Below are 14,072 nucleotides of genomic sequence, written 5' to 3' on the forward strand. Positions count from 1 at the left end.
TCTTGAGTGACCCGTGCATGCCTTTCTCGGCAGATGAGGGCTGAAACATACCTCTGTGCCACAGAACTCTACGAACAGCTCACAGTTTGGCTCTGAAGGAGCCAGTGTTGTCAGTAATGCTCGAAATATTCTTGATAACTTGTATTCAGGTCATAGACCTGCGTAGACAAACGCAGGTCTATGACCTGAGTGCATGAGCGATACAGTAAAATTATGTAGTCTGGTTAATCAGGTGGGCCCAGCAAAAACACTAGCCTCAAATACTCTGGTGTGGTCGCCATAAACTTTAAAATGACCCATTTCTGTCGTCCGTTATGTCTCAAGAGTGCTGTGACAGCCAGAAACTTCAAGTCAGTGAGTAAAGATCAGATTAATCATGTCTGATCTGTACAGAAGGATCTGCCTTCTAGACCCCCAAGGATTCATAGTAAGAGGCTTAGAGTCATCGAGTCCACAACAGACCACCATTCAATCAAGACGGGCTGCTGTAATTCCTTGATGTATCCTCCCATATGTTTAGAAGGGATCATTACAGGTAGTGATGTTTCTAGCACCTCATAGCTCAGAATCATGGGTTCTCTGTGTGTGTGTGTGTGTGTGTGTGTGTGTGTGTGTGTGTGTGTGTGTGTGTATAAATTCCCCTCTCGCACTGAGTGCTTCATTTACCACTGGGATCACTGTTGCCTTCACCGTCCACATCTCCTTGAGCTCTTCTCTCAGCCCTTGGTACTTTTCGAGCTTCTCATCGTCCGTTTTCTCTGATGTTGCTATCACTTGGTATCACCACATATACCACTACAGCTGTCTTCCTCTGCTTGTCTTCCACTTCTATGTCCAGGTGGTTAGCCATCACCACTTTGTCCATCTGGCTCTGTCATTCTTAACCACCCTAGGGTGTGTTTCCCACTTTGACCTCGGGACTTCCAGGCCATACTCAGTACAGATGTTTCTGTATACTATGCCGGCCTTTGCCTGCTAGCATCTTGCACCCTGCTGTTATGTGCTGAATTGTCTCAGGGGCATCTTTACACAGCCTGCACCTGGGGTCTTGCCTGGTGTGATAGACCCCACCCTCTATGGATCTTGTGCTCAGAGCTTGTTTCTGTGCTGCCCTGATTAGTGCCTCTGTGCTGTCTTTCAGTCCAGCTTTCTCCAGCCATTGGAACGATTTCTGGATGTCAGTCACTTTATGTATTTGACGGCACATAGCGTGCATGGATGTGTCCTTACATAATGGTTCTTCTCCTTGTTCCTCTTCTTTCTCTGGTTTCTTCTGCCTCATGTATTCACTAAGCACGTGGTCAGTTGTGGCCATCTTCCTCATGTCCTCGTGGATGTTCGTTGTCTTGTCCTGGATGGTGGTTCTGACACTCACCAGTCCTCTGCCTCGTTCTTTCTGCTTATCGTACAGTCACGGGCTGCTAGACTTTCATTAGTAGGCTGTGGTGCCTACAGCAGCCTGAACCATTGATCAAAGGCAGGATGTATCCATGCATTCAACCTCTTAATGCCGATTTCTGCCCCTACCATTCAAATGCAGCAGACTCATCAGACCAGGCAACATTTTTGTGATCTTGTCCAAATATTATTGATATCATGCGAATTGTATCCTCAGTGGCACATAGAGTGGTCTTCTGCTGCTGTAGCCTGTCTGCTTCAAGGTTGAGAGATGTGTATTTTGGTCGTAATGAGTTGGGACCTTTTTGGAGTTGTTTCTTCCTTCTGATCATCCTGAAACAATCTGACATCTGGTACAAACAGTATTTTCACCCAGTGAACTGCTTTTAGATATTTGCATTAAAGTGGAGCTAAACAGGTTTTCCTGTATTCCAGGAATGGACTTTTAATCATTCAAAAAGCAACTGTACTTGCATAGTTGCTGTTAACAACACTTTTAACCCAGTTCTATTAAATTGCATGTATATTTTTACTGTATACCACAAATATCTTCTCAAATACAGCAGAATTGTAAATTTCAAACTACTTAATGCGTAAAGCTGCCTCTAATCGAGTTGAAGGCATCTTTTTATTTTCCAAAAAAAGCATTCCAGTGAATCTAAATCCCTGTGGGTGCAATTCACCAGAACACAATTGGCGAGGTATTTAATTCAGGAGTAAAAGAGCGGAGCTGATATTTTACAAGTCTGATGTGTTTAACAAAACCCCAAGCACCAAGTGCTTTTTAAGAGAATTACTTCTGTGCTTTGTGTATTACTAATGATGCTTAAGAAGTTAAAGTGCTCAGGCTAAGACCAAATAAAGCCATCTCTGAGCAGTGCTGGTAATGGCCATGTTCTAAAAGTAACATTACATCTTGTATGAATCACTTTTCACCTTTCGGGAAAAAAAAGACTTTTGCTTTAAAAAGTCGGAGTCAGAGCAAAAACACCTCTCCTAAATCAAGCACACTGTAACCAGAGCCAAATATCCAGTGTATGATGTCATGAAGAGATAGTGCAGTTTCTCTTTTGACATAACTGGCAGAGGCCATCGTGATTTTTTCCCTTTTTTCGGCTGGGCAGATTTCCAGACACAGAGCCTTTCTTTGCTCTCTGTGGCTGCTGTCTTCAGGCTCCATTACAATGAGTATAAATAATACTCAGCGCCTTGCTCTCAGACATCTATGCACTGAAATGGAGACTTAGCAGATCCTTTTACGTCTACATTTTCTATATCTTATCCTAGACTATTACAAGATAACAATAAAGAAAAAACAAAACAAGCCACAGCAAATTAATATGAATCTTTATTGTATTTAGAAATCCACGCATCAAATCTTTTTTTTTAATCATTTTTTTTTACCATTTACACCAGGGGGGAGAATGAGGGACAAGCTAAACGTCATGCCTTTCCCAGCAGGCGAAATGCGCTACAGGATGGGCTGAAATGGAAAGGGGAGGGGAGGGGAGATACATAAAGTGCTTTTGTCAACAGTTTTCTTTTTTAATAGAAAAAAGGATCAAAACAAAAGGTTTGCAGGTGGAGGGAGAGGACACGGGGGTCCATGGACGTGACGGCATGAGTGCATGTGAAGGAGGTGGAGATGGTGGTGGTGTTGGAGGAGGGGGGGAACAGAGATGTTGATGAGGGGGAAGAGAATGGTGGTTGGGGGTATTTGTCTTCAAAAAAACAAAAACAAGCGCTCAAATGAAAAAAACAAAACAAACAAACAAAAAAAAAAAAAAACCCAAACTGACTGGTCTCAACCCAGGATGAGGCTGGACTTGCCACCAGGGGGGTTTCTTCGGCCGCCTGAAGCAGCGCTGGCACCTCCCGACGGGGCGGAGGGCTGTGGCATCTCCTTCTGCTGCTGATCTTGATCCTCTTGCTGATCTTGCTCCACATCTTCAGGACACTCTACAGCAAAAAAGAGGGGGGGGGGGTAACGTGTTATTGTGCAGACCACAACAATGGGTGATGTGCCTCTTATTTTGTTCTGCAGTTTTTCCAGATGTTGCAGTTTGGAGTGGACCTCAAGCTCACAGCGGCTCTCCAGAGCAAAATATGGACTACTGTCAGCAATCCAAGACAGACTATGGAGCAATAACTGCATCACAGTGACCCCACTTTTAATATAAGAGTGAGGGGACTCTCCAGTAGTAAATGATTCTTTAGGATGACTGAAAAACTGAAAAAAAACAAAAACAAAAAAACCATCCTTCTATCACTGGAAGAACTGGGCCCTATGACAGGAAATCGACATCTAGCAAAATTTGACAAAGCAGGCAAAATGATAACAATAAAAATAACAAGGATAATAGTGGATTCATACATCTGTGTTAAATCTACACTGTAGACATGAAATGTGCACAGAAACATAACTACACGCTGGTGGGGCTGGTGATGACACAGACACAGGTATAACTGCTGCCAATGGCTTGAACTAGATTCACTGCAGAAATATAATTCTTCTGTCCTTTTCCTTTTAATGTTGGCTAAAATTTCAAACTGTGTCACTTCTTTTAAGTATTGCAGTTTAGCAATTATGCAAACACGTGTCCTCCTGGTTGGAGCCAGTGCAAACTTATCAGCTCGCTGCATCTATCAGCACTGAACACTGCTGAGATGGAAAGGGTTAAAGCTGGTTTTATGCAAATTGTGGCTAAAAACAGTCTCCACACTTTAGCTCTGTGGGCTCGGTGGAGTAGTTGAGGGCAGCCCTCTTTAAATGAGTAAAATCACAGCATTAAAGCATCGCCGTCTTTTTATCCATTACTGCCTGAATTGGTGCAAAAACATTAGCACATTGCATGGAGACCTTTCATTTAAATCTTAGAAATGAGGGCAACATGTTCCTTTTTGTTTTAAAGAGGTATAATGCACACTCAACTGCTGAATATGCGCCGTTTGAACCCCAAGAGTGTGGAGGGCCTGTAGCATTAACTCGGAACAGCATCAAAGACATTAGGTGTGCTGAATGTGGATCCAGAAGCTGATATATTTAATCTCTCTGTTCGCCCTTGTCTTATCAAAAGTGTGCACTACTGGCTCGTCTGCTGGGAGAAGAAACTAACTTAGAGGGCAGTAATGAACTGGCTTAAGTGCTTGAAAAGTTTTTGATGGCATGTAATTGCGAATATTTATACACAGCACACTTCACAGTGCGTGCACACAAACACACGTGCATTCCAGTCATTCAAAGGCCGTGCAGAAAGTGAGCTTGGATTTTAATTTTCATTATGGTATGCGGTCGAAACCTTCCCATTATCTGTGGAGCCATGAATTCTGTTGCAAACATGCACCTGGAGGTTAATAAAAAGCTTTTCATACTTAGCGGAGCCTGCTATCAAACAACAGCTGCTTGACTACAGACCGACATGCCATCATGACAAGGAAAAACCACATCAAAGAGCCCACGTTGTGTTGACTCAGAAAGGGAGAACATGTGTACTCCACACTGAAAAAAAAAGACTGTATGCCAGGAGCAGCATACCAGACCAGATCAGTCGCCATAATCTGATCTTTGCAGAGGAGGGGAGAGTGAAATTAACTCATCTGTTCGAGTGCTATACCGCGGAGCTTTTCACCGACCAAGTCATGCAGTTCTGTTTAGACATAGACTGTGACAGAAACCTGAAAGCCTTTTTATAAAAACACCCGAGTGCTCAAGACACTTACCATCATTTCCTTGTTCTTGGCCGTTCTCAACCTGCAATGAAAACACAAGACAGGAATGTCACATCTCTCCCTGACCTGGCTCCTCTGCTAACGAGAAGAAGCGTTTTATATACAACCACAAACCCAAAAAAAGAAAAGGAACGCTGCCAGGAAAATAATACAGAACATCCACAAGGCAGTTGCATATACGGGAACTTTTGTGCAAGCACTTGTAATTGCAAATGATTAATGACACCACTGCTGTGATTTCTGGCCCTAGTGATATATTTCTGGGTTGGTAGGTGGAGTGGGCCGTTGTGTTTTCTCTGCGTCTTTATTTGGATTCTACCCATGTCGACAAAGCGAGGGCCGCCTCGTTCACACATTAAAAGGGATTACAAATGTCAGTGGAGGATATCTACCCAACAATATATCCTGGGTCTGTTTCAAACAGACGATAAACACCAGGGTTTCCACAGATGTATTAACAGCCCGGCAGCCCGCTGGGGACAAGCTGGCTCAATGCCAGGCCTAACCACTGGAAACTGTTTTTTTGGACCCAAGTTACACTGATCAAGTTAATGCAATCTTACAATTTCTCTTAATTACACATAAAAACAGCTTGAAAGAAATAAAGTTAGAAAAACGAATAAAGAATGACGGCAGATCTTGTGACTTGAAGACATTTTAGATAAAGTGAAGCGAATGATTCGCTGCTCTCATCTCTCGCTCTCTGGGATGCTGTGCTTCGTTGTTCTCTGTCACAGATTTAACAAAACTCTCTTGGCAGCAGTTGTGAACTCATCTTTCCCCCCAATGACTTTTTCCACTGAACTGTTTAGAATTAAAGTTAATCTATGACAGTGTTTTTTTCAGCCCCGTACTTGGCTGCGGCTCTGTTTTGGAAACAAAGTCTTGAAAGGGTGAACGGCTGGTACCTCTCGTCTCTGGTTCCAGACCAAGGCGGCCCCAGAGTTGTGGATGGTGGTCAGCTCCGGCTGAGGGTTCTTGGGGAAGAGGAGAGGCTGCTGTACTCGCCTCAGTGGGGCCGAGGGCTCGCCACACAGGGTTCCTGTAGGCGCCCCGCCTAGGCAGATAAGGGACAGACAGGAAAAAAACTGCTTACAGACTATTTAGAAAATGATGTAACACTCTAACACTCGTGGCCCTTTAATTGTTTGTTTTTTTTCTCTCCTCTTTTTTGGGCAGGAGATTACACTGAAGCTTAACAGGAAACCCTAATGGCAAAACATGAGTAAGGCTCCAGAGCAGCACAGTCATACCATATGGACACTAATCCAATTAGTGACAAAGCCACCCCAGACCCAAATCTCTCTAGCCCCACCAATCTACCATGCTCATCACAATACTCATTTTCTCAGATTTCTCAGATTCAGTGATAAAACATCAGCTTGATTAGAGACTCAAATAACACAAGAAAAGAAAAAAAATCATTGGGAACTAAACAGGAAACATCACTAAATCCGCTTGGGCGTCTGCAACAGACCCAGAAACGAAGTGGAACGCTTCCAGGCAGACAACCTGAATGCCAAAACTCACAAAACCCTGCAGCGCCTGCACTCTCCTTTAGCAGAAAGAGCTTTAAAAATCCTGTGTTGGCCCACTGTGGGGAAGCAGGCTGTGCTAGCTCAAGCCACATAAGGTAACAGCTATAAACCCCGAGGGCCAGGGAGGGGACAGACCGTCTTTGTCATGAGGAGAACAACGGAAAGCAAAGAAGAAGAGGAGTGGCCATTGTTGTTAATAGAGTGAAGTGAATCAGCACTCAACAAGCGCTTCTTCATTACCGGCTCCACATTAAGGAGTCTAATAAATTCCCTGGACAGTCAACAAATATGAAACGGAAGAGGATTTAAGTAGATTGATGGACCAGAGAGAGATGCATTATGTTGTCATTGCGATAGGCTTCTACTTAACCTTATAGATCTCTTGGGTCTATGGCATAAATATATTATAACACTGAGCCTACTGAGCTTCCAGACAGCAACAGCAATCATGCGGCTGATGGTAGTCTCGTTTTTCCCCCTCTTATTTCATGTAAGCACTCATGTGGTCAGAAGCTGAGGTTACTTGCACATACCCACAGCTTTGGTATCTTAAAACCTTAAATTAAATTGTACTTGCCATACATTTTCTTATTTTCTCACATAAACATGACCATGACCATAATGAGGTCAGTAGTTTTTTTTCCCCCTTTCAAATCTTGTCTCTTTATGACTTCAAAGAGAGCCAACATACCTAATATGGTCATCTCAGACACATGGCTCTGGCTGTGAGCCCAGAAGCCTCACCTGCCATTTGTAAGTTCCAACCAATCAGAACAAAGGCAGCTTAAAGGGAGCGAGGAAGGAGTTAAAAAGCTTTCAGACAGTGGATGACCCCAGAGGCTTCAATGAAGCCCAATACAAGTTAAACAATGATCATTTCTCTTGTATAACCCCAATAATAATTAGAATTAGAATAATGAATATTGCTGAAAGTTAGACAAATAGGTCCCCTTTAAAATCCTAGGGAACATCCTGGCTGAACAACAATCTGCTTCTATGTCAGTAAAACAGAATACGAGACAAATCTTTAAAAGTAAACCATCAAAGTATAGTTAAAACAAAAATAAGTTACATTTTTTCTTATATTTGCCTCTTAGTAAAAAGCCACACCATGACAGTTAGGAATCAGATACAGGCATTAAAGGACAACCTTGGGAACCCCCCCCGCCATCCTCCTAGTTGCAGCCATGAGGACAGCTCGCCATTTATTTTGTTTTTTTGACAACTGTGGCGCTACCATCTCTTGTTTAAAGTAATGCTTATAGCAGCTAATCCATGCTTGTTTTCTGTGCTCTTATTTTGTAAAGTCAAGTGTTTCTAGGGTCATTTAAGACCGAGCTATCATAGCTAAAGTTATAAATGTGCCAAAGGCAGAAGCACAAAGTACTTTACAAAGTGGCTCTCGTTGGTTGAAACATGAAAAGGTGTATTTGATCTTTAGAAGAAAAAAAAAGAAAAAAAAAAAAAAAGGGATGTACACAGGGCTGCATGCCAAAGCAAACAATGAAACCTGTTCAGCATGGGTTCAAACACAGGCCACATAATAGATCGCATAATGCTTATAAGGCTTTATATTGTTATTAACCTTGGTCATTCAAGCAGAAATTTATATCCTCCTCATCCAGTTGCATCCGTTAAAGTGGGACAGCTGTGGTAGGCTCTCCTCAACTTGACCCAAAGTGAAACAATGCAAGCAGGAAAAGGCTTTGCTGTAAGCAGCTGCTGGCTGCAGAGGTCAGAGGCTGATGTAACGATTTTAGGCCAAATTCTTCATCGTCCACACTCACCCAGAAAATCTGATACGCCATGTAAACAGTTTTCCACAAAGTGGCCAGTGTGAAAACATGTGATCTCAGGCTTGTGAGGCCCTGAGCTAAAAAGCAAATCTGCAGAAATGCCACAGAGCTCAAATTTTTTCCCTCTTTATGCAATGTATTAAATCTTTGAGCCAACTTTGACTAACGGGACCATCTTTAATTACAATCAGTGAAGCCAAATGCATAATAAAAGATTCAAACCTTGCCTGGCACTGTCAGGCCACATTAATATTTCACCTACCTCCTCTGGCTGTATGTTTGCTGTGACCTTGAAAACTCACAGTGCCACTCATAGGTCTCGTGGCCCCGGCTGCATTTTTCTGCGTCTTCTTGCACACTCAAAATAAGATGTCCTCCGTGGCTGCAGAGGGACGCTAATTTCACCCACTGACACATTTTTAACTGACGCATTTCTTTCCATAGAGGACTGATCCTCAGCCCCATTTAACAAACCCTCGCTTCGAATTACCCTTACGTAGTACTCTGGGGATTTTTCTCTTTTTTGTGCTATTACTCTTGTGGGATGCTCTTTCTGACAACCCAAACGGAAAAATTTTGGATCTCTATCTGTTCCTAGCTCAAGTTAGAACAATTAATTCCATGGAGTTTTTGTTTTTTTTCTCCTTACTTAAGGTTTCTGTCTGCTTTTGCAAGATAGAACTTGCTCTTCGTGTGTGTTTATACAAGCTCCCTGGTGTAAAACCACAGTTCGTGTAAATCCAACCTGTAAACCTTGATTTCAGCTCTGATACAGTCACATGCAAAACCTATCAATCAAGAAATAAATGTTAGAGTGAATTACTAGGTGGATTGTTCCTCCGATGAGCATGAGGGTCATCAGGTTCTGCAAAGATGCTGGAGGCCATCTTGTTCTTGCGCTGGGGCGTTGTGTTGTCATCTGTGCCAAAGGAGAAGCTAGAGTCCCCTCCAGGCGGTCGTAGTACCCTTAGAAGCAACAAAATGACACAATTTTGACGTCAGCCGGAATGACACCCCGCCCACCATGCTCCTATCTCCCCCCTGCTCCATAACCTCTCGCTTCAAACTGAAACACAAGGCCTTCACGTCACACGCCACTGATCAGATGCACAGTGCAAAAAGAGAAAAAAAAGAAAATCAATTAGTGAAATAAAACATGAGGATGCCCCAAGCTACATGCAACCTACCTACTCTCTACTCCACCCTAAATATACCACACAAGAAAGAAAGGAGAAAAAAAAAACCCATGAGAAATACCAGCAAGGTCCCCCCACTCTCTAAGCCCCGGCTGTCAGCCTGTCAGACAGACAGTCCCAATCTCTACCCTGCAGCTGACTCCAGTCGCATATAATCACAGAGTTAGCTGGCTAGCTGCTGCCTCTCCTCAGCGCGGATTCCTTTGCAGTGACATATGAGGGCTTGTGTCTGTTTCTAGGTGGAATAATTACACAATGATCGCATTTATTCATCAAATCTGATGTTTATTTTGGTCACAATCGCACAATGGAAGTGAAAGGTCTGAGGTTTACGCTAAATATAGGTCACGTAGTATTGGGACTGTTCTAGAACAGCACAGAAAGCCGGGATCCAGATAAACAGATGACAAACAAAGCGTACTTTCCACAGACTTTCTTCCACCATGAACCGAACAAAAGGAATTCAACAACAAGTAGGGAAACCCTTTTTCTCCTCGCTGTGCTCAAGGGCAGCTGGGGTGGACGACAGACACCGATGTGCTTGCAGAGCCACTGCTGGACCCCTCCCTCTTTTTTTTTTTTTCTTTCCACCAGCAAACTCTCCTCTCCTGGAGCCCCCTGAAGTCACCAGCTGACACACCGAGCAGCTGTCCGAGGGCCAGGCAGGCAGATGGGAGTCTAAAAAACAACTCTGCTCTTGAAGCACAGCTACAAAGAAAGCAACCAAGACGAGGGGGAAAAAAAACATATCTCACACAGCCCAGTATGCAACAACGTGAATTTGCACATTTAATTCTTGGCTGTGACAACATATAATGCCTAAACCAGACTTCACCTCCCAGCCAGAGAGGATGAGCTCATGCTTTCCACATACACACACAGATTGCGACGGTGGGGGAAAGCTTTGAGCTGGCTGGCAGCAGACCCCACCCTAGAATGAACCTGCAAATAACATGAATGAAATGGCATTCATGTTTGGAAGCCTTAGGGCGCTTTAAGGCAGGTGAAGCTGGGTAGGATACAGCTAAGGTCCAGAGCCAAAGATGGCATGTCTGATAAGGCAGGATAGGAGGCCTTTGATTTTAGCCTAATTCAAGCTGCTGCTCTACTGATCTCGTCCAGAAGCAGAAATGACCAGCAGCTCGCTAAAGGGGGCTTTAAGGGGGAAAAGGCAGAAGAGCTAAGGAAAGATTTACAGGCTTAACTAGCTCAGAGCCCCCACCCAAGCCCCCTGCATCATCCGAAAGCAGCATGCGGACTGACCGACATTTGACATGCTCACTCAGACTCAGCAAAGGCTAACAGTGGCAGTATAGAAATCTCTAGCACGCCCTGAAATCATGCCTCATTATAAAGGCGGCCATAATTTTAAGGTTTGCACTCTTCTCTGCAAGAAAAAAGAGAAAAGGGAAAAAAAGGGAGGAATGCATGAAGCCGACACGCATCATCACTTACAGGAAAAGACTCAGCGCATGCTTGGAGGATGACTCTTAAACTGAGTGTAAAACCGGGCATCAGGCTCGCGACCCCGCTTAACGAGTTTCCCTAAACTTCCTTGAACCAAAATTCAAGAGATAATGACATAAGCAGACCGCGGTCTAGTCTGGGATCTTTCCTGTAATCAATCAAATGGACTCTATTGTTTCTTTTCTTTCTTTCTTTTTGTTTTGTTAGATAAAATGCAACAAAAAAGAACAAGTTAACAAGACGTTAACAACTCCAAGCGCAGCACACTCACAGATCTCCACAGAAGGAAAGAAAAAAAGTGGTGACTTGAACTATTAAAAAAAAAAAAGTTATTTCGCAGTCTAGAGCAGCCAGCAGGGAGCTGGCGTTAGGCAGCTTTGTCCACTTCTCCTTAAACAGAAATGTGGAAAAGATCCTGTCGAGCAGTTTGTTTCCGAAACCCAGGCATGCTAACCTCACTAACTTCGTGTAGCTAAAGGGTATGGTGCATCAGACACCCAATAAGATTATCTTAATTAGCTAGACTATGTGACAGTTTAGCTAAATCCAGAAAAATCCCTCGCCAACCACCACCGGGCTAACACAGCCTGTGATATTCTGTAGCAAGCTGCCTTTGAGCAAAAACGAATAAAAGAGGCGTTTGCTAGCTGAGAGGCTTTGCCCGCATCCTACTTCTTTTGTTCCTCCGTGAAAAGGCTTTCGGCTCCTTTTTACCTGGAACTACTTTTAGCACTAGGGTCCACTCCTTGAAAGGTGGTTGTCGTCGTCATCTTTTTTGGAGTATTTCGATGTCTGGCAGTAAGAAACAGTCAATTAAAAAAGTAATGGTGGGGGGGATAAATCCTCCTCCTTGCCCGCAGGGATGCGACGGGATGTAGACTCCACCCGACACTGAAAAACATAACGAAGAACAGATCCGCTGGTTCTGCGGTGCCAGCCCACCAGACCCAACCCACCAGTATTAGACACGTTGTGATTGGACAGAACAGCACAGAACTCGCCTCTCATTGGACAGAACTTCAGCAGTCGGATAGCTTGTTGGTGGCAGGTCTCGGGTTCCTGTGAGGGATCGGACAGAAGAGACCACAACCCCGAGGGCTCTTTTTCCCCCATTTTCATTTAATAGCGCTGATTGCGGCGATCTGCAAAATTATTTTAAAGAATAAAAAAGTTAGAAAATTGGTACACTTTCAACTTCTTTCTTAACTTCCCATTTAAATTACTGGCTCATTAAGATCATAATTACAGTGCATCGAAAAAATACTTGCCCCTTTCCCGATTTCTTAAATATTATTTACACTTACATGTTTCAGATTTTCAGACAAATTTAAATCAGACAAAGATAGCCCGAGTAAATACAAACTGTAGTCTTTAAATCATGACTTCATTTGTTAAGGGAAAAAAAGTTACCAAATCCTACCTAGCCTAGGCTAGGTAGGATTTGGTAACTTTTGGTAACTACAATTTACTAAATGTTTTGGAAAACTGAGTTCAATTTATTAAGACACACCCAATTTACTGCCAGACTTGCTGAATCAATAAATCACTTAAACAGAACCTGTCTGACTAAGTGAAGTAGGCCAAAAGATCTCAAAGAGCAACAAATTGTGCTACAGTCTAAAGAAACAGCTGAGAAACAAAGTCATTGTCATCTATCAGTGTGGAAAGGGCTACAAAGCCATTTCTAAGGCTTTGGGACTTCAGCAAACCACGGTGAAAGCCATTATCCACAAATGTAGAAAACTTGGAATAGTGGTGAATGTTCCCAGGAGTGGTCCCCCCACCCAAATTCCTCCAAGAGCAGATCAATGCCTCATCCAGGAGATCAAAAAAGGACCCAGAACAGCGTCTAAAGACCTATAGGCATCACTAACCTCAATTAAGGTCAGAGTTCATGATTCAACAATAAGAAGGAGATTGGGCAAAAATAGCATCCATGGGAGAGTTCGAGGAGAAAATCACTACTGACCAAAAAAGCCACAAAGGCTCATCTCACATTTGCCAAAAACATCTCAATCATCCTCAAGATTTGAGAACATATCCTCTGGACTGATGAAGGTTTCTGAAGATAAAGCTAACACGTTTTTGTTTTTTTAAATAACATCTACCAATAATAAACATGGTGGCTGCTTTGCTGCTTTAACCCTTTCACGCATAGTGGTCACCACAGTGGACAGCTATTCAAAGGCTGTTTTCTTGTATTTTTGTCAGTGTTGATGGTATATTTGCACATAAACCACTACATTGAACACTGATGTGTCACTCTGTACCAAATTCATAAGTCAAAACCTATGTTGTCCACCTCAGTGGACATGTAACAAACTCGTTGAAAAGTACATGTTTTTAAAAAAATGAAGTTCAAAAATCTTTTTTTCATGCCTAAAGATGAATCAAAATACTTAAAAAAAAAAATCCTGATTGAGGCTGTCATAAGTTGTGCATGAAAGGGTTAAAATGACAAATTTATTGATTTAACCATAAATTTTACTCTACCAGAAAATCATGAAGGAGAATTCTCTAAAACCATCAGTTTGCGCCCTGAAGCTCAGCGCTTGTTCAGCTTGTTTTGGACAATGATCCAAATGCAACAGCAAGTCCTCCTCTGAATAGCTTAAAAACACAAAATGAAGGTTTTGGTGTGGGATAGTCAAAGTCAGTCTAATTCAGACTCTTTGGTGTGACCTTAAACAGCCAATTTATCCATGAAAACCCTTCAGTGAAGCTCAATTAAAACAATTCTGCAAAGACGAGTGGGCCAAAACTCCTCCACAGTGAAAGACTCATTGCCAGTTTCTGCAAACATTTGATTGAAGTTCTCGTTGTCAATGGCGGCTCAACTGGTTTTTAGGTGTAGGGGTCAATTACCTCTTCCCACAGGGCAGTAAAGGTTTGGATAACTTTGTTCTCCTAATGAAAGAAATCATTAAAAAAACATCTGAATGATCTGA

At 42.9% G+C, this 14,072-nt stretch overlaps 1 protein-coding gene across 1 annotated transcript; it reads right to left on the bottom strand.

The window, feature by feature from the left end:
* Nucleotides 1-2,728: 2,728 nt before the first annotated feature.
* On the bottom strand, nucleotides 2,729-12,053 carry jpt1 (Jupiter microtubule associated homolog 1). Its single transcript, XM_003452861.5, has 5 exons — nucleotides 11,839-12,053; nucleotides 9,285-9,427; nucleotides 6,036-6,184; nucleotides 5,119-5,149; nucleotides 2,729-3,357 (listed from the first exon to the last, which is right to left on the bottom strand). Exons 1-5 carry the CDS (start codon nucleotides 11,892-11,894, stop codon nucleotides 3,203-3,205), a joined length of 534 nt encoding a protein of 177 aa, XP_003452909.1. The 5' UTR covers nucleotides 11,895-12,053; the 3' UTR covers nucleotides 2,729-3,202.
* Nucleotides 12,054-14,072: the final 2,019 nt, after the last annotated feature.

Source organism: Oreochromis niloticus, linkage group LG4 (genome assembly GCF_001858045.2).
Source record: "Oreochromis niloticus isolate F11D_XX linkage group LG4, O_niloticus_UMD_NMBU, whole genome shotgun sequence".
Taxonomy (NCBI): Eukaryota; Metazoa; Chordata; class Actinopteri; order Cichliformes; family Cichlidae; genus Oreochromis; species Oreochromis niloticus.